General features: G+C 49.4%; 1 protein-coding gene across 9 annotated transcripts in view; it reads left to right on the top strand.

Moving 5' to 3' along the window:
• Window positions 1-26,647, top strand: part of PLEKHG4 (pleckstrin homology and RhoGEF domain containing G4) — a 77,025-nt gene that overhangs the window by 13,121 nt on the left and 37,257 nt on the right. For 8 of the 9 annotated variants that reach the window (XM_072346431.1, XM_072346429.1, XM_072346430.1 and 5 more), the window contains exons 2-8: window positions 2,028-2,225; window positions 7,990-10,132; window positions 14,786-15,001; window positions 18,127-18,250; window positions 18,518-18,611; window positions 23,365-23,451; window positions 25,210-25,326. In XM_072346431.1, the coding sequence (XP_072202532.1) occupies window positions 2,028-2,225; window positions 7,990-10,132; window positions 14,786-15,001; window positions 18,127-18,250; window positions 18,518-18,611; window positions 23,365-23,451; window positions 25,210-25,326 (2,979 nt within the window). The remainder of the gene's footprint in view (window positions 1-2,027; window positions 2,226-7,989; window positions 10,133-14,785; window positions 15,002-18,126; window positions 18,251-18,517; window positions 18,612-23,364; window positions 23,452-25,209; window positions 25,327-26,647) is intronic. The other variant, XM_072346433.1, reaches the window with a different exon arrangement.

The raw sequence follows: 26,647 nt of genomic DNA, 5'->3' as shown, positions 1-26,647 counted from the left end.
GGGGAAGAGCAGCAGGTGAAGGCCTCCTGTTCCCCTGGGGGCACGGGGCAGCCCTGCAGCTGGTGGCACGGCCTTACTGGAGCTGTGCTTGCTGTCAGCATTTGGACTCTGTCACTTCTCAAAAGCACAGCTCTGTATGTTATGGCAGGTCTAGTTGGAAGAGGCTTTTCATTTTAGTTAACAGAAGCAAAGCTGGGGGGTTGATGCTGCTTCTATGTTCTGGGTGGATAGAAGCTTGTTTAAAACAACTATCCCCTGCCATTTAGGTTTAGACCTAAATGCTGAGCCTAGCATCCAGCACTTGTCAGTGTGCACAAATTGCTCCCGCTTTTTGAGTCCTTGGGTTAAGAATATGAAAAATAGTTCCTAAACCTCTCTTCATCTGGTTACGTTGACCTCGAGGGCTGTGGCAGGAGGCAGCTGGTTGCAAACACATTAGGCTCTTACTTGCTGCCATTCAACCTTGCTTGTTGCTGACATCAGGAGAAACAGCATCAGAAAAGCTGAAGCAGTGCCACAGGCAGATCACGGCTTGCTGTCACCCACACTGCTGCAGGGAGGGATTGTGCAGCACTGCCTGGATGTGCCCATCTCTCCTGTGCAATCCTCTGTGCTTTCCTACAGGAAGGCTTGCACCGCTGAGCAATACGTTGTGCCTACGTGCTTTCAAAGATGAGGAACGTAAGGATGGTTGAGCTGGGCAGCTGCGAAGGATGACAGGGTTTGTGTGAGGAGCATTATGGCTGCAGGTCACTTCAGGCTTGCTCTGTGGCCGAGGCATTTCCTCGTGTTGATGTCTGGAGCAAAGGGCCCTTTCCTTGGATGGAAGAAGCGAACGTTTCCTTCCTCCCGCTCCCTCCTCCTGCTGGTCCCGGCTGGCAACGTGAGCTTTGTTTAACTTTCTCTCCAGATCGTGCTGTGGAACTGAGGTGTGTTTTCAGGCATGTCCATGCAGCTGTTCCTGTTCTGCGGGAGGCTGGAGGCTTCTGGGCCAGAGGCTCAAATGCTTTCACTGCGTCTAGTGAAAGGAGGTGGATTTATATCACAGGAGGATCTGGCCACACACCTGAGTAAACTTGCATTTGGTTCTGTAGCAAAGCTCACTCCCACTGGCTTCGGGTTAGCCAGAGGGGTCCCCTGTAAAACAAAAAGGCAGGGAAGGCTCTCGATCCTCTCCGCAGCTGCCTGCAGATTGCCGTATTTTGTTCTATTTCTTGGCAAGCTCTCGTGCCTTGCACCCATGCAGCAGATCGCAATTTGGCCTCCAGCGCTGGAATGGGTTCTGACAAGGCGGGCAGGCTGTGGCTGGCTCCGAGCAGCAGCAGCAGGGGAAGTTGCAAACCATCGCCTGGGCCCTGAGCAGGAAACGGGCACTGAGGTGTGTGCTGGAGCACCAGGGGCGGTCCTGTCCGTGCAGGCTGTGATCCTGTGTGCGAGGCATCTCTGGCTGCACAAAACTCCATGCTCCCAAGAAGAGCCTGCCGTGAGAACGAGGAAGGATCACACCAGTGAGCGGCTTCCCCTGCGGCCAACCGGCTCCAGCAGCACTTTGTTTTGCAGCGCGCTGCGGCGCATCGGCACCAGCGTTCCCCTCCATCTCTCCTTGGCCTGCAGAGGATCAGAGCAGCGGTGCCGGGGCGGCAGGGCCGTGCTCCATCCACCCCATGACACTGTCGCTCACTCGCACGCACTCACGTGCTGCGGTAATGGTTTAATAGCAGCCCCACCCAGCTCAGCAAGACGGACTTGCTGCGTAAGCAAAAGCAGGGGAATCTCTCCGCTGTGCGCAGCGCTCTGTGAGCGCTTTGCTCGCCTTTGGGGAGAGGTGTTTTGTTTGGGCTTTTTATGTTATTTATTTCGTTTTATTTATTTATTTTTCTTAATCCACCTGAAGTTGCCGATGCCAAAAGGAAGGAGGAAGGACGGCAGTTTGCTGCTTTGATCCTCTCCCCTCCTGCAATGGGAGGTGGCTGAGCCGGCCGGGGCGTCCCGCGCTGCCGCACCGCTAACGCTTTGTGTCTTGGCAGGACTCGGAGTCGCTGGACGGCTGCATTCAGAGCACGTTATCAGCTCTTTACCCTCCGTTCGAGGCTACGGCCGCCACCGTGCTGTGCCAAGTTTTTGATGTGGTGGAGAAGACGTACCGTGGGGATGGACTGCGCTACCTCATAGACTTCCTGATCCCAGCCAAGCACATCCTGCAGTGCATTCAGCAGGATGCCTGTGTAAGTACATCACGCTCTCCGCGGCCTCTTTAGGGCTTTGCTGGTGAACCTTCTTTCTGCTGGAGGATGTGAAGTGCCTGGCAGAAAGCGTGCGCTCGTCTGCAGCAGCCTCGGTGTTGAGATCAGATGTGGAGCGGTGCCCTCGCCTTCCAGAACAGGAATATGGAGTGGAAGGCTTTGAGGCTTGGCAGGGAGGGTTAGCATGGCCTTTGCGAGCTGATCATACAATCACAGAACGGCCTGGGTTGAAAAGGACCACTACGATCAATTAACTTCAACCCCTTTGCTATGTGCAGGGTTGCCGACCACCAGACCAGGCTGCCCAGAGCCACGTCCAGCTGATGATGGCTGGGTTGAGGGTCTCTCCAGCCGTGGCAGTGAAGCTGTTGTGTGTGGGGTGAAGCGTTGCCCACTGGTGGTGTGTCCCAGCAGCCTGGCTCCCTTCGGTGGTTGTTGGAACCATCGCAAGGCTCCGTAGCCTCAAGGAGTCACGTTACTGCCAGAGCGAGACCGAGATTAATGGGCTTTACTGGTGGGAGGCTTAAATGTTAGAAACAACGAGTCCGATGGAGGTTCCTCTGGGCTGCGTGTGGGTGTCGGTGGGCGGCAATATGGCGCCGCGCCCCTCCTGCTGCGGGCAGCGGGACGGAGCCGCGAAGCCTCGCTCGCCGCAACCGATGGCCGCGCTCGGAGTAGGGCGTGGGGGGGCGGGCCTCGCGCAGCCCAACAGCCAATAGGAGGGCGGTTGAAGCTACGAGAACCAGTAGGAGGGCGAGCTTGGCTTGATGGGCATGAGGAGAGCTGAGAGAGGCGGGAGTGCCGCCCTGAGGCGTTGGTGGCGCTCAGAAGGCCCGTGAGGCGGAGAGGTGAGGGCGGCGGGAGAAACGAGGGCGGGGGGCGGGAGGGCTGGGAGACAGCGAAGTGGGAATGGGGGAGGCTGGGGAAAGGTGAGGTGGGAGGGCTGAGGGCGCTGGGCCCTGAGGCGGGGAGGTGTGGGCAGTGCGGCCTGGCGAGGGCTCGGGGTGCAGCCTTCCCCCCCAGTCTACAGGCCGTAGTGGTGGCTGAAGGAGAGCCCAGCACGGTGCTGTCCCTCCCCACCTCCAGCCATGTCGGTGCCCAGCAGCACAGCAGAGCGCCTTCCCTCCCCTTCTGATTCATGAGTTTGTAGGCCCAGAGCTGGCAGTGTGAGGCGATCAAGGGAAACTCGGTGGCACCTTGTACTTTCTTTATAGGAGGGCCCAGGCTGTGCCTTATTTCGCTTAGAAGTCTGCTTGTTTGAATTCTTGTTGCCCAAAATGATGTCTCATGTAGTGCTGACTCCATCTCTTCACTGTTGTCCCCTCTCACTGGCTAAAATTGCAGGACTATTTCTCATTATTTGTTCCCTAAAAGCTTTGCCTTCTTGAGAGCGCAAACAAAAGCGGCGTTTCCTCCTATGCTTTCATTAAGCTTTTCCTAAGAGCAAAAACTGCTGTCTGAATGGCAACCATGGGAACTTCTGAGAGAACAAGATCTCAGCTTCTGCAGTGGCTTCATGAAGTCATAGAATCATAGAATGGCCTGGGTTGGAAAAGACCACAAAGGTCATGTAGTTTCAACCCTTTGCTATGTGCAGGGTTGCCAACTGCCAGGCCAGGCTGCCCAGAGCCACATCCAGCCTGGCCTTGAATGCCTGCAGGGATGGGGCATCCACAGCCTCCTTGGGCAACCTGTTCAGTGCGTCACCACCTTCTGGGTGAAAAACTTCCTCCTAATACCCAACCTAAACCTCTGGCTCAATTTAAAACCATTTCTCCTTGTCTTATTGCTATCCATCCTTATAAACAGTTGTTCCTGTTTATATGCTCCCTTCATGTATTGGAAGGCCACAGTGAAGTGTTAGGTGAGTTCGTGGGCCTCAGCTGAGTGTGATAGAACCAGAAGTCTGTGATCTGCAGGTGTGTGTGAAAGGCTTTGCTAGAGCGTCTCTGCTTAGAAACCAGGCTTCATTACAAGCCTTCAGATCATGGGCTAACTGGACTGCTTGGTTCCAGCCCAGCTGTTCCAGTGGCCCTGGGACCTCTGTGATACCTTTGTCGTTGGTCACCAGCTCCTTCCTGTAAGGCAGCGTTCTTCTTGGCTGCAGCTGCTGGGCACAGAGCCTGGCACTCCCCTCCCAGCCTGGTTTGGCTCTGGCAGTGACTGATCATGAGAAGAGCAAAAATGCTTGAGCCTCAGATTGAAATGTTAAAACAACTGAAATAAGCCTCTTCGCATAATCTTCTCTTTGAAGGTGCTTTTTGGAGCAGCACAAGGGTGCTCTGCTTGTAAAGTTTTAAGCCTCTGATACATTTGGGCTCTGGAAGGACTTGTGTTCCTGCTTGTTGGATGCTGTGAATGGCTAAAGCAACTTCTGCAAACTGTGTGTTGGAGGAGGAGGTCTTCATCTGCTAAATTTATCCAGGAAGGGGACTGCAGTAGGCACTTCTGTCATGGAGATCAGAAAGCAGGAGGGTAGAGGGCTGCAAAGCTCTGATCCACTCACGTTTGTGGGAAGTACAAGAGGTCTGTCAGGTCATATAGGGTTTGTTTTTAAAGTCGGTTTAATGGAAAGAGAAAAGAAAGGGAGGCAGATTTCTGAGTTCAAAGTTAGGATATAAAGATAATAAGATCCTCCAAACTAAACAGTCTTATCTTAGCTTTTTCTGGTGGTAATGCAGCATGTGGGTATGGCGGTGGATGGCTGGTTGTGCAGAGAATAGAAGTAAATGTGTCGTGATTGCAATGGGAGCAGAAATGACTATGTTGGAACAGAAGGGACCAGCCGATCTCCTCCTGGAATGTGGAAGAAGTTACCATACAACGCAGATAACTGGGATTTGTGTTGAATCTGTTAAGTCAGGGCTAGCAACAAAGCACAGAGAGCAAACTGAGCATACAGCAACAGCAGTCACTGAGTGTGGAAGGGATTACATGAGCCTTCAAACATTTGTTCATGTTTTATCACGTGGTTTGCTCCATGGCAGGTAGTGTAAGAACAGCCTTTCTCATAGAACAGCACTCTGTCGAGAGAGAAAAGTTTGGTGGCTTAATCTCTTCCTTGCAGGATTTATCCTGGGTCAGATGGAAAGTTAACGACTGTGTCAAAGGGATGGAGGTTTATGCAAGCATTACAAGATGGGCAAAAACAGCTGGTGAAAGGAAGGGTGTGTGTGTGCTGCAGTGAAAACTGGGTTGGAAACGGGAGTCACGGGATGTGTATTGCTTCTCATCTGTGACCTTGGCATAAAAAGTAAGAGTATGCTGATGACCAGTTTGTGATGAAACGAGGCTGGGAGACATGAGCAATAGCAGGAGGAGGAGGTGGATAAATGTATTACACAAGATGAACTGTGCCACTTTGTACTGGAGTCTGTGTGATAGAAGAGTCAGAGTGTGAGCACATGCCGTGATATAGTGGTGGGCAGTTTGTGTTTTGGGTTCAGCAGTTTGGGGAGCAGAGCTGGCAGGTGGCTGTGTTACTGTTGGAGTGTGGCTGGAAGGGTGAGCAAAATGCTTCCAGCCCACTTGGGAAGTGTTGGTGCCGTTATGGCTGGTGTTCTGCAAGGCTTCATGCAGTAACAAGTGAAACCGTGTTCAAAAGGCATCACTGAGGAGGTGCTTCAGGCAGGCCTAGGAGATGGTCAGGGGAGGTGCATTAAGGTGATGTGACGTTCATCAGGGGAATTGGCAGCACGGGTTGTGGGGAGTAATTACTAAACCTGAGTTGGGTGCAGCGAGGGTAAGAAACCCAGCTGGCTTAAGGTACAGGTACAGAGAACACGGAGACTAAGTCGCTTGATGCCAGCACCTGTTGTTTCAGTGTGTGTGAGGATCCAAGAGGTTGCTTCCAGTCCTGTGGCCTCTCTGCTGCAAGGCAAGTTGTTTGAGTTGAACTATTTTTCTTCCATCTGTCTGGCCTGCAGAACACAGCACTCTTCTAAATAGCAACCTTTGTCAGGACTTCCATGTGACCATGCAGGAGGAACAAGATAAAAGGCCTGAAGTCAGTGCTGCTAATCCTAACACGGCTGGGTTTCTAGGTGACAGCTTTCCAGTTCAAGTACTGCATCCATTATGGGGGAATCCCTTCTAAGACCTTGTCTTGTCAGAGAAGGTTGAAGTCAATCGTGAAACAGAAAATGAGTTATTACTTGTGGCTTGATTCAGACCTCATTTTACCCCAACAGAATCGAGTTCAAAGCAGTGATTTTTACTTTTTGATGTTGTGATAAAGCTGTAAATAATTGAGTCAAGTTGGTTCAGCCGTGAACTTTTACTTAATTGGGAGCTATCTTGAGACTCGTCTTGTTTGATGCCTGGAGTCACTGCTGCTTTTCCCCCCCCCCTCCTTTTAGATGTAGGAAAAAGGTACATGGGGGGGGGAGGGTAAGGAGGGGGGAGTCCTGAGTGCTGCTGTGTTTGGGGGCGAGGGTGTATGTCTAAGGGAGCTGGAAGGCTCTTACACTGTGCCCGTGTTGCAGGTGTAGGGAATTCCTGTTATGTCTGTAACAGGACTTCTAAATGCAAACGTGGAGGAAATGCTAAGTGAAACATTCAAAACATGACTGTAAGTTAGAAAACTGGGCAGGTCTGTGCCTAGCAGGCATCTTCAGGAGCTGCTTCTCAGTGCTTCCCTATGTTTTGCTACTAACCTGAACCAAAATAAAGGTTAATTCTGGAAATCCAAAGCTGACTCTGGTGAGAATTCTTAAAAGTGAAAATCATTGCTGATGTGAACCAGTATCTGGCTGGCTACAACGTCTGGGTGCAAAACATTTGTGAATGGACTTGCATGAAGAACGCATGGCATAGCTGAGAGTCTCAGGGCTAGAAACAGCATTGGGATGCTGCAGGTTGGGCTGCACAGCTTGGTTGTGCAGGTCCTGCTCTGCTGCCTCCTTTCCCCTGCTTTGTTTCACCGATCTCTCTTTCCATTCACTGGTGGGTTTACGGTGATCCCTTGCTGCTGAATCCTACTTGTCTCTGCCTGGTTTTGCATAGGCTCTCAGTCGCTCCAGCTGTGTTGCCTTTACCTGGCTTTGTGCTCTTCTGTTAGACTCAACCAAAATCAGATGGAACACGCTATGCATGTTCAGGAGAAGAAGTGAGTCCTCAGAACTTAGTATGTTCATTTGGCTTTCCCTCCCCCACAGCACATCTTAGCCTAAGGACCCTTTACCAGACAGACAGCATCTTGCAGCACTGGGCTGGGCGGAGGCATTCTGCACAGTAATGTTTCTGCACCTTTAGCCTCCTCCTGGTTAGTTTCAAGTATACTTGGTACGACACAGAGTGTCCTGTATAAGCTCTGGAAATGGTGCATGTTTTTATTTCTGGTCAGGCTGTGAATGGTGTTTAGTTGACAGAGGTTTTTGTGTATTTGCAGCAGTAAGGTAAAGAAGAGGTCTTCTGCTTGAGCACTGGGAGGTGGGAACTCCTGACATCAGCACGCCAGGGTTCTGGGCTGACTGAGGTTTAAGTACAACTGATGCTTGTGGCAGATGGCCAGCTCCTGAGGCACTGGTGATTTGTGATGGCAACTTGTCTTTTTTGTGCGTGTCTGTTTCTTTTTAAAGAGAATATCTCAGTATGGAGAACTCCCCTACGCTAACCACCAAAGACCCCAAATTCAGCTATGCTATTGCTGCAATGGTCTGTAAAAGAGATGCATGGTCTCTCCCATCCAAAAGCTCGAGCTGAGCTGTGTTCCTGCTGCTGAACGTGCTTTCTGTTTTCTCTCTAGGTTCAGTACTGTGGCTTGCTGTTTCGCCACGAGGGCTGGCCCCTGTGCATTCACGAGAAGATCGTAGTCCAGCTGGCTTCCATTGACTGGCGAATCTTGAAGCCTGGTGACTTCTACCTGCAGGTTGTTCCCTATCTGAAGAAGTCTCCACGGATTGTATTGAAGTGTCTAGCAAAAGACAAGCATAATGTAGAAGAAGTTGTGATTCCAGAAGTTTCCTATACCTCTATTTTTACTCTGGAATGGTTGAGTACTATCAATGGAGAGCGGATGGGTATAGCACTGGAAAATTGTTTACTAACCACTGATGATAAAATATTTCGTGTTCCCTGGGATAACGTGGTTAATCCGGAATTTATAAATAAACCCAAAATAACTGAAAATAATATAATTGCTCCAGGGACAGCAGGGAAACCTTCACTTTTGTGTCTCCCCATGGACCATGCTGAGCGCAGCTTGCCAGACCTAGAATCTCAGTACCTACAGGAACAAAGTCCAACTTGCAACAACCTGGTTGATAGCAGCCCAGCTCCACGGTTAGGTGAAGCTGTTGTCAATGGTGTGTGTTCCAGTGCCGTTCCTGAAGAGGATTTGCAAAGTGACCTTGAAGGGGAGTACGTTGAGCTTGCTGAAGTTTCACTGCCTCGGTTTGGACCACAGACAGGCTCGTTAACCCAGTCAGTAGCTTTAAATTATCTGACTCAGCCTAGAACGAGAGTGAATGCGTCTAAAGGCAAGCACAGATTTATTGTCATTCAAGATAGCACCTACTCCAAGAACTCAGTTCACTCAGCACTTATGCAGAAGGAGCACTGTCAGATGGACACTCTGAGCTCTTCTCCTGAAGTTCTCAAAAATGTAATTCCTTTGGAAAGCAACGAGACGACGGCATGTGAAGAGCTGTGTCCAGAAGGTCAGCTGCTGCCAGGTGGTCCTGGGAGCATGGGAAACAGTTCTCCTGCAGCTGCGGCTCCTTCCTGCATTGTGGAAGAGCAGGAGGCCTGCAGCGAGCGCTCTGTTGATTGGCAGTTTGCGCCGTGCAGCAGTGATGACGTGTGTGCTGGAGATGGTGTCAGCTGCAAAGCACAAATGACTGGTTCTACTGGAAACATGGAATTAGAAAGCGATGGTTCTAGCATAAATCCCGGTGTTGAAATACTGGAGCGGAGCCCAGAAACAAATCTGGGTGCTGCTGCTGAGGAGGAGGTTATGGAAGAGCATGGAGAACCGCTGACAGAGCATCAACATGAGGTGACACAGGTGGATCCCTCTCTTGGGTCTGTCCCGGCGCCTTTGGGACCGCACTGCACACTGAAGGAAGGTCCCGATGCTACTTGCCAGAGTGCCGCTGAAAGTGCTGCACCAGTCCAGGCCACTGCATTGCCTGCCACGCCTGAGAGTTCAGCTGTGGGTGTGGAGAGAGGCTCTCCTTCAGGGAACATGACAGATGCAGCAGCAGTCCGAGCTTGTTGTGCTGATCAGGAAACAAATTGTAGTTCTCCGGTAAATCCTCCAGAGCAGTTGAACCGAGAAGGAGGTGAAATAGTGCTGGGAAGAAGAGAGAGCCCTGAGGACATCGAAGAGACTGAACAAGTGCAGGCTGTGAAGGAGCATCAGAGTAGCTGTAGTTGCTGTTCTACCAATGCTCCTGTGGATGGAGTGCTTCCAGATGGTGAAGAGCAAGAGGTCCCTGCTTGTCAGTGTAAGAGAGCTGAAGATGCCACACTGCCCCAAACTGCACAGCCAGCAGAGTGCGAGCAGGTGGCAGAGCAGCCAGGTACCAGCGGATCTTCCCTGGGTCTTGATGCTCAAGCAGAAGACTCGAGTGAGTTCGGAAGCCACAGGTTGGGAGAGAGGTGTGGGGATCCACGAGGAGGGACAGGAAACCAAGGCCATGGAAGTGAAGCGAACTCTGTGCTGAACCCGGAGTGTGTTTTAGCACAGGACTTGCAGGGAAGAGGGGAGAACCAAGACAGTTTTTCTGATGTGGACAGGTCAAAGGCTGTAGCCTTAAAAACACTGGAATCCATAAAAGAGGAGCTGGAGGTTGGACCACTGTCCTCAGGACCTGCTGAGGGGAACATAGAGCCTACTGCTCTGCACTCCCACCCAGAGGCAGATCCAGAAGCGTCATCTCCTAAAGGTACAGGATCTGGGTGTCTGTGTGTTTATCTGACTGATAACATAGGCAGGAAGCAAAGTGCTTGGGAGCTATTGCTGGCAAGTACCAGGAGGCGTTGGGGTAATAGCACAAACCGCAGGGAAGTGATTAGGTTGTCATTTTTTGTGGCTTTCTCTTTAAAGGTGGATTTATTGCAGTATTTTGTTCCTCAATCTTTGCAAATTTACGTTATTATGAAGCAAAGTTGGGCTGATGGCTGGTGACCTCCACCTGTTGCACTCGTGTGTGCATGATGGGTGCACACAGTAGGTGTGCATGAGAGCAGAGAGGCTGGCTTTTTGGGGTACGGGTTGTGGGAGGCTGACTGTGACGAGGTGAAGCAGTAGCAGATGGCACAGCCAGATTCTTGCTATGGAGCATGACCTGAAGATCACTGAAGGTGTGTGTGTGCTGCCAGCTGCTGCAAGAGGCGAGCTGCAGAGTTGAGGGATCCCCCTCCATCTCCCTCCCTCTCTCTTAGACAACATGTTTAAGCAGGTGTGTTACCCAGGCTTCTTATAGGCCTCGCTGCTGTGCTGGAACTGTTGTTCCCCTTGAGAAGAAGTGATGCTGGCAATCCAGGTCTCTGCCTCTTGTAGCAGACAGCGTGTAGCCCCACAGACATGATGTTGGCTTTGCATAGCTCTGCTGAGCTTGGAAAGCTGGAGCTAGATCTGTGGTTCATACTGAGAAGCGTGCGTGGCGGGGGAGGCATGCCATTCCAGTTCAGCAGCTTGTATTCCCTGAGACCCCTGGCTAGGAAAATTATCTGGCTTGAAACTTGAGGATGCTTGAAAGGGTTGGAGTTGCAGATGTACGTTGTTGGAGCATGTCTGGGGATCAGAGCTGGCGGATTCGGGGCTGGTATCTGCTTGGATGCAGCACTTTGGCTGCAGGCACAGTCGTTACTTTCTGAAGTGTCCAGAAGTCACGTTTCACCAGAGACCTCAGTGTGACCTCTCCTAATGGAGCATCTTTATTCATGAATGGGAAACTTCTGTTTACACCTGCACTAAATAGGCTAATGCAGTGATTAGACAGGCCCACTGCTGCTGGGCATCTCTGATACTTTTGAGCAAGTGATGGACATCTGTTTTCTGAGAAGTGAAGAGCTCAGCTCTAAAGTTTCTGAAGAGCATCTGAAACCACAAGCAGCAGAAAGAGGTCATGCTCTGCCCATCCATAGCTGTATGAGATGTGTGCTGGTATATGTGTGCTGTGGGTTCCCAGTCCCCCTGAATGAAGCTTTCTGCCTCATTCCCAGAGTAGAGCTGCTGGCATTCTTGACCAAGGTACTTTTTGCACATGTTTGCACAGGAGTGGGCCTCAGAAAACATTGGTGGTGGGGAGTGCTGGGTGCTTGCTTTCCTTATGGCTCCTGGTGGCTGATTGTTCTGCATTCCTGTCTCCTCTGCCTACAATTAGCCCAACTCCTGGATGAGATAGTAAGCACCACGTTCTCCCTGCTCAGCAGGACAAGTCTTGGCTGCTGCTGTGCGTTTCAGCAGCGATGGACCCTTCTGGGGCATGTGTGGAGCTTGTTTGTAATGAAAGGCAATTCAGATGTTTCTGGGGATTTGGCTGAAAGAAGTGATGTGTCTGTGGCTTGATTCTGATGATGTCGTGCTGTGGCACTGCAGTGGAAAAGGCTGTAGCACAAAGGGTAATACCTCAGCCATCAGGAAAGGGGCTGGCTGGGTGGCTTTGGGGTTAAGGCATAGGGCAGCTCAGTATCTCTTAGCACTGGGGGTGTATCTGAAGTCCTGTAGCAATAAGAAGTTGAATCCGTTACATTTGATTACATGGAGATCTAAACAAGTTATTCATCCCCTTCAACTCTCAGAAATGTTGTGCTCAGATCAGAGAGAAGTTACAGAGAGAAGCTGAGGTCCCATGCTCATTAATACAAAAGCACCTTCCTCCCCCAGCTCTGCAGTCTGTAGATGAGCTGAGCTCTTGGTGCCTGGCTCTTTTTGGGGTCATTTTGCTGCTGGGGCTGCTAACTGGGGTTGTCCTGCCCAAACTATACATAAGATGGCACCAAGCTTCCCATGCCCATTTCAGATTTGCAGTGCCCACTTCATCCTTCAGTTCTCTCCCTCCCACTTCCATTCACAAACTGAGTTTATTTTATGTGTAAATATGACCTAGCTTGGAAAGATGTTGGGAAAATGTGACCTCCTTTGAGTTGGTGGCTTGAAATTTACATCGGAAAACCTACTTTATTTCTTTGTCCTTCCCTAGCAGCTCACTTGAAGTGAATTCTGAAACTTTGCAGCTCTCCCTGGAGGAGAATTCCCGTATTTTGGGAGTGGAAAATAACCTGATAGTCAAGAAGTTGGCTGAGGAGCCACACAGGGTTGCATTCAGCAGCACCTGCCGGGGCGTTCCGGTGCCGCTCCGCGTTCCTGCAGGGTGTTAGCATGGATGATACCGATGCCGGGGCAGTTTGCAGGAGAAATGCTAATGTCTCTTTGAAATGCACACAAGCAAATCCTTCTCTCCCGCTTCCTTGACCTCAGGGAAAGGTGGATCCCGCAACCACGGCAAATTCAGCTGTCCCAGTTCTCAGTTTGCTTTTTGATGTAATCCTCCGCCTTCTACAATTTCCGCTTCAGTGAGTGCCTCCACCCCAGGTGGCAGATAGCAGACTGTGCGCTGGGGTCTGCACACCTCCACTGGGCCTCCGTTATGGAGGGATGGGTTAGGTTGGGGCCTGTGTGCTCCTGAGGCTGCACAGCTTTCCTGAGGTGGCCTCGGCACCACAGCTGTGCCTGGTGGGCTAAATGAGACCCTTCACTCTCCTGGGGTTGGGAAGCTGCTGCCTGTTCCTAAGAGAGCTTCAGTGCAGGGCTGCCATGTGCGTTTGGGTTCTTTTCTTGCTTGGTGTGGTTCCTTCAGTGTAGCCATGCTCCCTTTCTCATCTTCTTTGAATGCCACCTTTAGGTCTTCTTCAGAGGCTTCCTTCATGTGATGCAAATTCCTTTACTACAAATAAGCCTTACAACCTCCTGAGAACGTGTTTTCCCACAGAATCTACCAGCCCTTAATGTAAAACATTTGGGCTGTGATTCCTTGGGCCTGGTGGTCCCCTATCCATGGGAGGTCTGTGCCCTTCTAAATCCCACCTCAGGAAGATATGGTAGCACTGCCCAAAGTAGTGACCTCCTGTTTTAGTGGGAGACAGAGTCTGGACTGTAGTACTGGCAGCAGACTGAGCCCTGCTGCAGCCCAGGATGGCGCAGAGGCCTCAAACCCTCACCCCAGCAAATGCTATGTGAGGTCCCAGGTCCCAGAGAGGGATGTTACCAGGGTGCTGGGCTGCACTCAGTCACTGCTTCAGGGCTCTCCCCTGTTGGGTATTTCTGCATGCTGAGCCCTGCTCCTTGGGGTACTTCTCTTACCCACTTGAGCAATTCTGAAAGCAGTTCGGGCTGAGCCTCAACCTGCAGATCTCCTTTGCTGCAAAAACTTGTGTTGAAAGCCACTTCAAGGACTGCTTTGTTCCCCGTCCTGCTCTTTAATGAAGTATTGGAATCTGTTGGTAAATAAACTGAGTCAGGTGTCAGCATTGTTGATGCAGCAGGAAGGTAGGATGGTTTAAGTCAATTTTAAATAGCAATTAAAGTATGTGACTTCATAGCAAGAAAACAAACACTCTCCTCTTTTCTCTACAGAGTGGTTGATTTCTATTGGTAGATACTGAAGTTCTGTGGTTTGCAGAGTACGGCCTTTTTTCTGCAGCATGTGCCTCTGCCCAGCAGTGAGATAGATAGCCTGGCTGTGTGCTTAGGATCCTAAGGGCACACTGCTGTTCTTGCTGTGCTGAGAAATGGGGAATAACATTTCTCCCGTAGTGGGGAGAATTCTTCTCTCCAGCTCCCTTCACGTGGAAACTGAAACTCAAAGCGGGGAGAAAACTGGTGTTAATTTGTGTGCGGTAACGGCCAATTAACTTTGGAATCAGATGAATCTGGTCACTTGTTCTTTAGAGCTGAAGTGTCAGGGATGTGAAGTTATTCTCCCCAGTTCCCAAACGATGCCGATTGGTTTCATCCTTCTGTTCTTCGGGATTTTAAAATAGATTTTTGCCATTCAGGCTAACTGTTAATTACAAAAGTCTGGACGAGCAGAGTGAGGTCTCTTTGGCCAATTCCCAACTGATTTGTCAGCCTCCAGTCAGCTTTGCGTTTTCAAGAAGCAATCTGCAAGCGGTGTCGGGGGAGTAATTCTGCTCTGTTGGAGCAGCTCTCCCTGTCAGAAGCTGCTTTATCACTTTGCAGTGCTCGTGCTGCTGGAGCTTTGCCAGGGATTTGTGCTGCTCCGGACTTGGGGCTGCCAGCAGACACGTCGTGCTCCAAGCATTACCTTCAGCAATGTCCCGGAGTACAGTAACCCTGCTCTGAAGTGAGCTGTTACAGTTCGAAAACTTCATGATAAACTGTTGTTGTTTTATTAAATGCTGCAGCGTTCATGTTATGACTGGTTTATAGCATGCGCGATGCGTGCTGCTGGCATGAGGACTAGGATCTGCTCAATACAGGGGGGAACATTGTCCCTCCCCAGTGTGGGATTTCCCTGGGACCTTTCTGGGTGGAGCTGGGCTCCAGGTTCTGACTGCTGCTTGTCTTACAGGCATGGTATTGGACGGGGCAGAGGTGGTAAAAGAAGCATCTGGTGCAGATGTATTGAAACCAGCAGGTAAAGCCTGTGCCCTGGAGGAAGCCTCAGCAGCTGTGAGTCCCCCCAGATCCCCAGCTCCTGGGGCTGCTTGGGGTGGCCGGTCTGCACCTTCCATAGTCAAGGATGTGAACCCTGAAGTGCTCAGGAGTGGAGTTGCCTGCCTGCCAGGTGAGTAGCTGAGCCAGAACATGGCTGGGGGGGAGTGGGGCTGCTGGGGGGGCAGAGGAGATACGGCAGGTTTTCGGTGCTGCTGTCTGTGCCGGTCTCGTTCCTTTCATTCCAAACCTCTCCTGAAGTAACAGTTTTGAATTCTCTTAAAGTTTCTGAATGGGAAGGGCAGGAAGTAGAATTTCCCTCCCATGAAAGTCATGTTTGCTTTCTCCCTGGAGTCTTAAAACGTTAACAAAGCACGTATGAGTCAGAAATGCCAAATCGGTAGGCTCATACCATTAGTTCAGAAAGAAGAGTGAGTATCCAGCTAATGATATGTTGGGCCTGACATCAGACCTGGTCAAAACAATAGGAACTTGATTCACTTGGTAGATAATTAGAGGATGAGAGCGTGGAAGAGGCTATTTGACAGTGCTCTAGTAAAACCAGTTTTCTTCTTGGTAATTAGAAGTTTGGTTGATTAAATGCAGCTCCCTGGGTAGAAAAGATTTCTCTAACAAGTTTGATTTCATTACGCAGAGTGTTGAAAGGAATATCCCGATGCAGTGTGGATGAGCAACGTGTGGGATGAACGATAGCGTGGCTAAATGGCATCTGACAAAAGTAGCTGTGATGGGAGGACTTCCCAGAATTGTTCTGCTGGGATCAGCTGTAGGTCAAACCTTATTCAGTGTTTGTATCTGATATGGCAGCAAATATTGAATTGCTGCAGATAAAACTTCTGGATGGGACAAGTTTTGGCAGAGTGGTAAACAAAGCTGAGGCTGTTGGACAGAGCAGCCAGGATCATTTGGAGTGCAGGGCCCAAACAAGGAGTCTTTGTGTTCAACCAGATATTTACTTAAGCAGAGGAAGTGAGGTTTACCTCTCCGGTGCTGCTCCTGAGGGAAACAGCAGCTGCTCAGCCCAAGGGTCTGCTTCCCTGTTGTCTGGTGTGGGGCAGGAAGGTGCTGCATTCAGTGAGCTCAGGAGCTACTTTCATTTTAGGAATTGCCTCAAGAGCGGAGAGGAGTGGTTTGGGATGTTCTGATACCTGCAGGAGGGGCGGAAGAGGTTGGCAGCCTATCTGGTACCTGGAGGGATGTCTTGTGGTGGGAGACAGGCAGTGTTGTTAACCTCCTAAGGTGACTGAGATTAAAAAGGATGTGCGTTTGGAGTGAGCTGAAGTGAGGTTTGGGCTCAGTGCTTCCGAGGGAGCTTTGGGCTGAAAGAGGAATGATGTGGGATTGACTGACATATCTTCTCTCCGATGAAGGTCACCCACTGACATCCAAAAGGAGATGGCTGAGGAAACGTGTTCACCAGTCAGTTAAATGCCAGATGTTAGACATTGGTAATGAAACACTAACTGCATTAGAGAGGATGACTTTTATGGCAAGTAGAGAATAAAAAGTAATGAATAGACTTGTAGGTGATGGAATTAGAAACTTTTCTTTCCATTTCTGTGCTCTGTTCTTGAATCAGCTGGCTGTGTCACTGTAGCAGACATAGCCCTGGTTGGCTGTTGTTGCTTTTTTGACCTAGTCAGATAATTTCCTAGGCTCACATGTGCTAATTAAAGGTTTAATAAGTTCTGGTGGTGCCTAGCTTCCCTAATGGACAAGTGATGATGCTTCAGAGCAAGCAGGCTTTCAGCGAGACTAGTTATCGTGCCATTATGCTGTGACTGAAAGCTTTCCTTTTTAATTCTTCTGATGAACCCCTTTCTGATGATATAGCTCTGTGATAATAGTGTCCAGCATTCAGTATTCCTCCTGAAGCATGGAGGCAATCAAAGCCTCTGACCCTGCTTATCAGCAGGAGAAAGTCTGTGCCACAGTTCTGACCCTGGGAGGCAAAAAGCCCTGATTTTAAATGGTGCCCATCTGTGTGTGTGGCTCTGACTCAAGTCGCGTCCTTGTGACAGGTTGAGATCACACCAGGGCAGATTTCTGTGCTTGGGGCTGTCCATCTGCATCTAGTTTACCTCCCAACTCACTCACTCCTCCCTTGGATGGGGAGAGAGGTGGTCCAGGGCTGTTATCTCTTGTGGTAGAGGAAAGCTTTCCCTACACCTCTGCTTTTGTATTGTGCTTAGGATTTTTCCCTTCTCTCACACAGTTTGTATGGCAGGAAATGCCTTCTGTTTTTGTGGAGTACTTTTCACACAATAGAGGTGCAGTCCCTGCAGTTCTGTGGATCATTTACCTTCCTGAGCTCACAGCGGTGGTCGCTCAGCCAGGCTCATTCCACGGGCCTTGCCTGGTTTGAATGACATGGGCAGCTCTGGGCTTCCGTAGCAGTGTGTTATCCTCTTGTTACCTCTCTTTACATCTGGAGAGGAGATTGGATGTAATTCCAATCCTTTTCTTCATGGTTCTCAAGGCACTCGGTGGCTGAAGTTCAAAGCTGGAATGTCACTTAGTTTTGGGAGCCCCTAGAGCAGGTTGTGTCCTGTCTTTGGACTTCTGAAAGGCAGGAGTCAGGCAGCAGTTGTGGCTAGTTGAAGCAGAGGGGTTTCTCCTTGCTCAGCATATCTCAGCTCAGCTATGTGGCCCATGATGTGCCTTAACCATTCCCTAGGCAGAATTGATAGCACCATCATGGTGGCTGGGCCTCGTTTGTTCCTGAGGAGCTTGGGAATGCGGCAGAAGTTTCATGGCTCTTTCCTAGGGATGGAAGGCAGGGCAGAAAAGGGCAGTGGGCAGAGTATGTGGCCATGATAAGCAGTCTGGGACTGCATGTGATACTGTAACACAAGTAGGTGTCAGGTTATTTATCTTGCGATTCTTGCTCTTCTCAAAAGGCTGCGTTATCATTAGCCAACTTCTGCCACATTTGGTGAGGATTTTGTACTTGGGTAGGAGAGAACAGTCCAAGCTGAATGCTGCCCTGAGAAGGACAAGCGGAGCTCAGCTACTGGAGCAGTGCTCAGCTATTTCATTCTTGGACAGCATTTATGTACTTTGGAGGTGTGTTTGTAGCCCATACCATTGTGTAACACAGACTGTGTCTGGTTCTGCAGAGCATTGCTAGGGAGGAGATGAAGGTGACAGCAGGGAAATCTGAAACATACACAGCTGGAAACAGGCTCTGTTAGTCTCATGTCCTTGCGTGACTTTTTGTTTCTCCCTCTTTTATAGGTACCAGAGATAAATCGGGACGTGCAGTGGCAATAATAACAACAAGGAACACAGCCTGGTTAAACCCTCACTGCAACACCACTGAGCTGGTTCGCCTCCTTCTGTACCTGCACAGCGTCCCAAGGTTTGTGATACTCTTGGGCTGTCAGGGGAAAGAAAATGTGATCTTCAAACGTGGGTTCTACCAAGGCTTTTTCACTTTGAGATGATTAAACTAATAAGAAGTAAAGCTAACTTTGTCAGTGACTTGGTAGGCTTTCAGCCATTGATGAATGGAGCAGGCTTAAGCCCTGAGAATGTTTCTGCCTCAAACCCTCAAAGGGTTTGGTTTTCATGGACTTGCTGATTGTCACTGTTGGCTAATGGTACCTCTTTTTCTCTGTCCTTGCAGACCTGAGTGTCAGGCTTTGGGTCTGACTGTTCTCGTGGATGCTCGTCGCTGTTCACCAGTTCCTGCTCTCTTCAAGGCATTCAGCATTTTGCAGGTGATCCTTGAGCTCAGACAAAGGAACGCTTCTTGGCTTGCTGTCTTGGTTGGAGGTTATATCTCCATCTGCTGCTTATGTCTCCATCTGCCTCCTGGCTTTGGGAGATGGAGTTATGCACCCAGCCCTGTTTGAGGAACTTGCCAGACTGCAGACAAAGCAAAAAAAAAACCTAAGCAAGCTTGAGTTAGAGAACACCCCTCCCCACCCCTTCAGATTTATTTCTATCTCTACACTGAGAACAGCCCTGTATCTAAATGCTGTCACAAATTGTAGTGTGTGGTGATGCTGCCTGCTGCACTGGGACTAGGTGAAACACGCAGGGGTTGTAGCTCAGCACAGAGAAGGGGGGAGGAGGAGAAACCTCTGCCTCCTGCAGCAGGAGGGAAAGGCACTGTGTAGTACCAGGTGGAAGAGCACATGCAGCTGTTTGTGTGGCTGGCGGTGAAGGATGGGAGCTGGACATGCTGTAACTCTATATTGCTTTGGGTCAAAGGCTTTTGTATCAATCACTTGGAAAGCAAGTGGGTTGTGTTGCCCCTGGTCCCAGATTGCTTCTGTCTGTTGTTATTGGAAAGCCAGAGGAGGTGCTGGGTTGTAGCTATGACTAATCTTGTTTAAGCAGGTGTTCCTTTTAAATCAGAGCGTGGGTCTCTCAGGGCTCAAGCTCTGCAGACTGGAATGGGGCAATGTTTTAATGAGGCTGGTGTCCCTGTGGTTTATGTGCTTCAGTGCCACATCTGAGCGTTGGGGCTGAGTCAGAGTCCTCCTGCTTCCTGGGCTGGGTGGAGGTGTGAGCGCTATCAATGTGCTCATTCTCCGTGCTGAAGGAGTAATCTGGTACCCTGCTCAGTTCTGCAGAGGTAACAAGCAAGTACCTTCTCTTTTTGTTCTGTCCACGTGGCAGTGGGCTTGCTAAAGCTTTTGAATGCTTCCGTGTAGGTTGCATGGCTGTATTTTAGTGGGGTAATTTGGAAAACAGCAGCATGTCGAGAGATGCTGTGCTTTTGGGCCACTAGTAGGTCTTTGCTCTCACAGGACACGGCAGGAATAAAGCCCACGTCACTCTATGCTTCATATCCTTTGAAATGGGGAGGGAGGAAAAGCCTCTTTATTTTATTTAAACTACCTGTGTAATATCCTGCTGTGATGTCAGTCTAGCTCTAAGTAGAGGGTAGAACAACGGTTAGCTAGCAGGGATTGGAGTGCTGCAAGAGAGACTGCTGGACTGAATGTGTGCTCCAGGTAACAGTGACGGACAGGCTGATTGCTCTGCCTGTGGTTTGTTGGTCCTTACCTTACCTCCCGTGCAGACTCTGTAAACAAGACCTGCTCAGCTAACTCACCGTCTGGTTTTGGCACAGGAATGATCCCCTGGCTCTATTAAGCCTTTTGGGGATGCCTAGCATTTACTTTTGATTCACCTCTGTGATCCCACAACGTTGTTCCTATCTGCTCCAAAGTAAAGATAGGCAACTCAAGTGTTCTAGAGCATGGCAGTGTTTGCTGGACAGCGGATGTGGGAGCAATCAGTAAGTTGAGCTTGTAAGGTCACGTAACAGGTGATCTCCTTGGGATCCTTTCTGAAATCCCTGCTACACTGCCCAGTTTCTCTTATATCTGGCACACTGTGTCTAGAGAGCTCATCTCTGCTGTTCTGCTCTCTGCTCAGCAGGGCTTTATTTACACGACTTTTCTGAGGCCTGCTGTGAAAATGCTGGTGGGATCTGTTAAGATTTGAGAGCCGACGTTGCTTATTCAGTTTGGAAGGGGTGTTTTCCTCTTCACTCAGCAGTGAGGAGCACCGCTTCACAGCGGATGAGCACAGCAAAGATGACCTCATGCAAAGTCCCTTCCTGCTGCTGCGCTCAAATCTATTAACCCTATAGAACCTCCCTGGGGAGAGAAGAATTTCATCCCAGATATTTCTGGGTCAAGATTTGTCAAGCTGAGGAAATAGGTCTTCCATTTTCCATATTTCCACAGTGAACGTATGAACAGAATTATTAAGTGCTAAGAGACAGCTTGCAGGTAGCTTTCCCTGACTGTCCAGAGCCACCCTGGGAGCCCTTCTCACCCTCTTTGCCTTCAGTTGTGTTCTGTGAGACTTTATTCCCTGTCTTCTTAAGAATGAGGGTGCATGGAGACTGCTGGAAGCCTTTCTGTCCCAGACAGCACTGGAAGCAGAGGCAATATCAAGTGCTGTGGCAAAGCTAACTTGAGGAGGAGGAGGAGAAACTGTACAGAGTAGGAGAGGGGAAGCGTGCAGCGTTTATGTGCTGCAAAATGCATCATGCTTTGTTCCCCAGGGGAAGCTGTATAATAATGCTTTGGAGCAGGATCTGTGCAGAGGAGATTGCTGCTCTGATGCTTGGTCACAGCTTGGCACCGGCTAGCTCTGAGCTGTGGGAGCCTGTTGCTTTGAGCTTTGCTGTGCCTCCGCGAACAAAGCAGTGTGTGCTGGACTTCAGAGAACAAACAGCTGTGGGATTTTCTTCTGCCTGAGTTCTTAGAATGAGATGCTTCTGAGTACTGCATGTCAGTGCAAATGCTTAATCCTTAATCTGCTGGATCTGCACTAGATTGGGACAGGAGAAGTCTGTTTATGAAGGCAGAGATAGAGTAGCAGTTTAAATTTCTGTGTAATCCTTTTGCTGTTCAAGGGTTGTGTTTACATGCCCTGTTAGTGCAGTAGTGTGAAAGACCTTGGTCTGATGTTAAAGACCAGGAATTTCATACAACTCTATGAGCAGTGCTCACTTCAGGACTGAGCATGGCATGTGGGGGGTGTCCCATAAGCAAGGCTGTCCAAACTGCCACTGCTTCAGATGTTGCCAGCATGAAGGTTGGCTGTGGGCTTGAGTGAGGAAGCCAGACGGTGATTTGAAGCATTTGCCTGAAGAAAATTCTTTCATTTAAAAAAGTAAAAGGGTCAGTGTTTGTCCTGCTGCTTTCTGAGCCGCTGTTGATGTTGCTTTGTTCCTTTAATGTCCATATTGTACCTATGATGGGAAATGTGGTGTTTCCTTGGAGGTGTGGGCTGTGTTTTTGCTTCCACACAGCTGCACCTGTTAGCAGAGGTAGGAGATGGTATGAAGGCTTGCAGGGAAGCTTCTGCAGGCAGCACCCCACTGCTTCCAGCTCTGCCTGCCTCCCGGAGTGCTCCTGTGAGTTGTTGTAGGCCACATGGATGGATCCCTAAGGGCTGGATGAGACTGACTTCTCTTGAGCTGTTTGGGGGGAAAAAAAACATGGCAAAACATATTTAATTTCTTTTGGAAATATTGCTTTCTCTTGGAAATTTTCCCCTGCCAGCTTAACCTGCAAACGGTTTTTCAGCTGCTGTTTTCAACACCGACATGCAAGCAAATGAGCGTTGGGCTCTTGTAACCCTGTTACACCACCCCTACCCTTATCCTCTTAAATTTTACATCTTATGACTGCTGGAGTATAGGAGGGATTGTGAAATAATACATTTATCTAATTCATAGCTCTGTGACCGATCTGTGTTCTCATCCTTCAGTACCTCCTAGCAGACAAACTCACAGCTGGATCCTTCTGTATTTTTGAGCAACTGAACTCAGAGCTGCAGCTTTAATGCCCTCCCTTCCTCTCTTCAGATGAGCTTTTAGTATTTACCCAGTTCAGCCTCATTCTTCTCTAAGTTCTTTTTGCCCTTTTGATCAGTGTACAGACAACAGTGGAAATGTGATTAATTTGCTTTGGAGAAAGGGATTTGAGAAGACAGAAACCTCTCACTGCTCTGGGAGGTGATTCAGCTGGGCTGTTTTCCTGACTGTTCCAAAGGATCCTTTTTTAGCACCACAGAGAAATGTCTTTTCCTCCGCTCTGTGATCTCTGCTGCTGCCTGCACTTGCAGAGTTGGGTTGTGCTGGTATTGTTTGTAAATTGCAGTGCTGAGCCCGGCGTCAGGTTGGGTAGCTCAGTCTCTGGTGGGAGCAACGTGTCTGCCTCTGTGTGCTGGCCCTGCTGCTCATGTTGGATATTTTACCTTAAGCAGGGCACTCTGATGTTGGCCTCCTGTATGGCAGGCTCCTTGCAGCCTGAGCACTACCAAAAAGGATTGACAGTTTCCGAGGTCTTTGCAGATGCAGTGGGCATCTACACAATACTTAGTTGGAATGGCTTCTATCTAACCATGAGTGATAACAGCCTCTCCTTGCAATTCGTATCCCAGCATCATTTAGTTGGTCCTGTCTCTGTGATCCGAATATTTCTGCTGTGTTTTGCTGTCCTTGCTGTCATTCTGTCTGTTTCTCACTTTCTTGTAGAGTGCTTCTGCGAATGGAAGGCTGATCCTGGGTTGCAGATCTTGAGTTACATCTGCCAGGCATCCCTCAGTATGGCCAAATAACAAAAACCACTTTCTTTCAGTTAGGAAAAATGCCCTTGACGTGTCCACAAAGAACACGCTTCTTTTGAATTTTTTCCTTTGCTGACTCTTTTCTGTACATATAAGGCAGCATTTTAGTGAGGGTAGCCAAGACCTGACCTCTTTCATTGCTTCCTTAAATACTGCAAGATTAGTTGATGTGAAGTGAACTACCTTAAGGCCCTGGTGCTCTGCAGAAAAGCCTTCCCTGTTCCTAGTGCCTGCCTGCTAGGCTTCCAAGTACCTTTGAAGTAGCAAGTTCCTTTGAAACTGCAGTCTTTTGCACAAAGCTGGTACAGTAGCTTCTCCATAGCATCCTGGGTGGACAGGTGATGGGATTTCCCCTCTGTTCTTTTGCAGGACATGGATCCTCATTGTATTCATGGAGTACTGCTTCTGGTTGAAAGAGATCTGACTTTTCGGATGGAGAAGCCAACAGCAGGACAGGTAATAAAACTGTTTGTGCAGGGGTTGCTGGGGTGCTCTTGTTATCCTGTGTTTAACTCTCCAAGTGGAGAGTTCTGAGTCCACTAATGCTCGTTCTCACATGAAATCTCTTTAGTTCTTTATATTTTATGGTTGTAGTCCCTTAACGGGTGTGGTATTTATGGGGTTGTAAAATTTTCTGTGAGCTGAACCAATCTCTGCCTTGCTGTGTTTATTGTCAAGGCCAGCACTGACATGTCTGCCTTAATTATGTCAGTCTGCTGGGGCCCTTGAGATGCAGGGGGTTTGGTGGGGATGTGGAGAGGTGCATGGAGGAGCCTGTTAATTAACAGTAACAGAGAGGCTTTCCTTGCTCTCCTCCTAACAATGGAGGAAATCCTTGGTCAGGAAGAGATCTCATTCTGCTCCATCCTGGACTCCATCCCATGAAGGGACTTGTTGCTTTACAGACTGTTGCATATCTCATGTTTCCTCCCCTTGTAGCCGCTGCTGTCAGCGGCTGAGAGACTTCTGCAGGAGGGGGAAGAGGAGACGTGTGAGAATGTGAGGTTCTCCTGCAGCCGAGATATCTGGGAAGGGTAACAGAAGGTGCTAACAGAGGAGGGAGGATCATCACAACATCACCATACACCCCTGCTAGAAGTAGTAAATGTGCCTTGGTGTTCCACAGCTGTGTATGAAATGTAGGATTTTAGCCTCTCTAATTCTCTGTGGTGAGTGAACAGAGCATCAGGCTGCATCTTACTCATCTCCCTCTGCACCAAGACTCTTACAGGCTGCAGGAATAGACTGAAATCCTGTGCCCGTCACTGAAATCCTCTCGCTTTCAAAGGAGACCCAGTCTTCCTTTTTGACCCTGGAGGACAGTGTTGTGTTTGCTATGTGTGTGGCATGCTGCCCTGGAAGCCTAACAAACAGCAAATGCTGTTAGTCCATTTCCATGTTTGCAGGTGTGTGCGTGCAGGGAGAGCTCCAGAAGGCATTACTTAAAAGCACTGAGCTGATCCAAAGCGTGTAGGAGGGAACAGAACAAAGCTTAATAAAGACTTGGGCATGCTGGAGGAATTGGAAACATCCTCACTATTTCATATGGAAGTGAAAACTTTGCAGTGAGAGTGTTGGGTTAACTCTCTGCACCTGCACTCCTGGTGTCTGGGCTGGTTTCCACCTACCTTCAGGAGCACTTGTCTGTCCTTCCAGAGTGCTCTGCTGTGGTACTACAGACTCGGAGAAAGCAAATTATCACTGTGGAGGTCTAGGAAACACTTGGAGCAAATAGCTGCTGTGGAGAGTTGAGGGTAGGGCAGGGACAGCTTAGAGAGAGGCTCAGATTTTCCAGGAAGTGAGCTGGGGAAGCTGGGGGCTGGATTTAGACTCTCAGGCTCTCCAAACAAATGCAAATTGCAACCCAGTGTGAGACCGTATGAGGGAGTTGAGTTGCTCTGCTTGTACTTGGAAGTTTTGGATATAGCTTGAGAAGGCTGGCTGCTGCCAGACTTCCATCACAGATGTTCTGCTTGGTGAAACGACGTGTTTTGGCCTGCATTCCCTCGGGGTTCACCCACTAAGCTGCACAGCAAACTGCTCCAAGATGGGAACTGATGTTTTTTTTTCTTCATACAGATACACAGCGTGCCTTGTTTTTATGCAAGTTAACAAGAGACAGCATTTCTTCATTTAACTTCCCCTCCTCCTTGCCAGTACTCAGCGCCCTTTAACGCAAATGTGCTTTGTTTTTCCCATTCTATTTCAATGCAGTTTGAAATCCTCACCTCCATGAAATCCCTCCATAAGCACATAGACAGCTCACAGCTGCCTCTGGAACTGGACGGGACCTTCCCATACTGCCACCGGGACTGGTTAAGTTTCCGCATGGTAAGTGGGTGTCTGGTGTGCTTTGTTATCTGGGAGAAGGGAATGGCCTGCTGAAGGAGTTGGAGCAAGAGTGGAGCCTGTGAGCAGCCGAGCCTACAAAGCACAGAAAGGCAATGTTTCCTGTAACAGCTGTGCATGCAAATGACCATCTCTGTTGCCAAAGGAGTACTAACATGTCTTCATAACATGGAGGTGCCCTATGGCCTATTAGGATAGCTGGAGGAACGTTAGCTTTTAACTCATCTGCTCGAACTGTATTAATTCAGATTTGACCATATTTTGAAGGGACAGAAGAAACAGAATCCTTTGCTGTGATGTGCTGTGACGCTTTAAGGCTTAAGGGCAGACACTTCTTGTGCTAATCTGAGGAGAGGATGTTAGTGTCCAATCAAGAACTCAACAATTGATTGATCAAAAATTAGATCTTTGGGGGCTTGGGCCTGGCTCCCTGGACAAAGCCAGGCTCTGCTTAGTGAAAGCTGCGGTCCTGGAAGGAGTCAGACTTGGGAGTTCCTGATGATCGTTTCAGATCCTCACAAGAATGTGTATTTGCTGCTTTATTCACTTATTTACCAAAGTTGTCATCAAATTGGAATGCTTTAGAAAACCTCGAAACTAAAAATACTGCGAAGGGCTAAAAAAAAAATAATCAGTCTAGGGATGTTTTCTTCCTTTTTGAGAACTGTTTGCACGAGGTTAAGGAGACTGCCTTGTTCAGTGTGCCTTGGGAGCAAGGTAACAGTAGGAGGCAATACCAGCAACCTGTTCCTTCTCCCCATTTCACCACTTTGTATGTTCCTCAGTGCCGTGATCTTGTTTGACCACTCTGCAAGTGTTTGAGCTGACCCAGGTTAAGTCTCAGGGATGGAGGGGCTGCAACTGCAGCAACCAGATGCAGGTCATATGGGAGGGAGCCTCGGCAAAGAGCACTGCAGCCATCAGCACTGCATGTGCTGGTGATATCTGGCAGGATTGCAGGTCTTGCTGGCCGTGCAGGACTGCCAGAAGTCTCTAGAAATAGCATTTGTGGCCCTAATAATCATCCCCTTGTACACTCTGGTTGTGGAGGGAGCATAAGTCCTGTGGATCAGGATCATGTGCTTGTTGAGCATGTGAAAGCTGGATTGAGACATGATCTGGCACACTGAGATGAGACAGGATTAGGTCTTTGTAAAGCTGCACACAAATTGGCTGTCTCCACGTTGCAGTTGACTGGCTCACCCTGTCTCCTGCACTCCCAGAAGATTCGGTGGTCTTCCAGCTCTGATCTCACTGCCTGGAGTGCTGCGTGGCACACAGTGTGGGATTTGAAGCAGGTTAT

This window comes from Excalfactoria chinensis, chromosome 11 (genome assembly GCF_039878825.1).
Source record: "Excalfactoria chinensis isolate bCotChi1 chromosome 11, bCotChi1.hap2, whole genome shotgun sequence".
Lineage (NCBI taxonomy): Eukaryota > Metazoa > Chordata > Aves > Galliformes > Phasianidae > Excalfactoria > Excalfactoria chinensis.
This window is presented reverse-complemented; position numbering and strand designations above follow the sequence as displayed.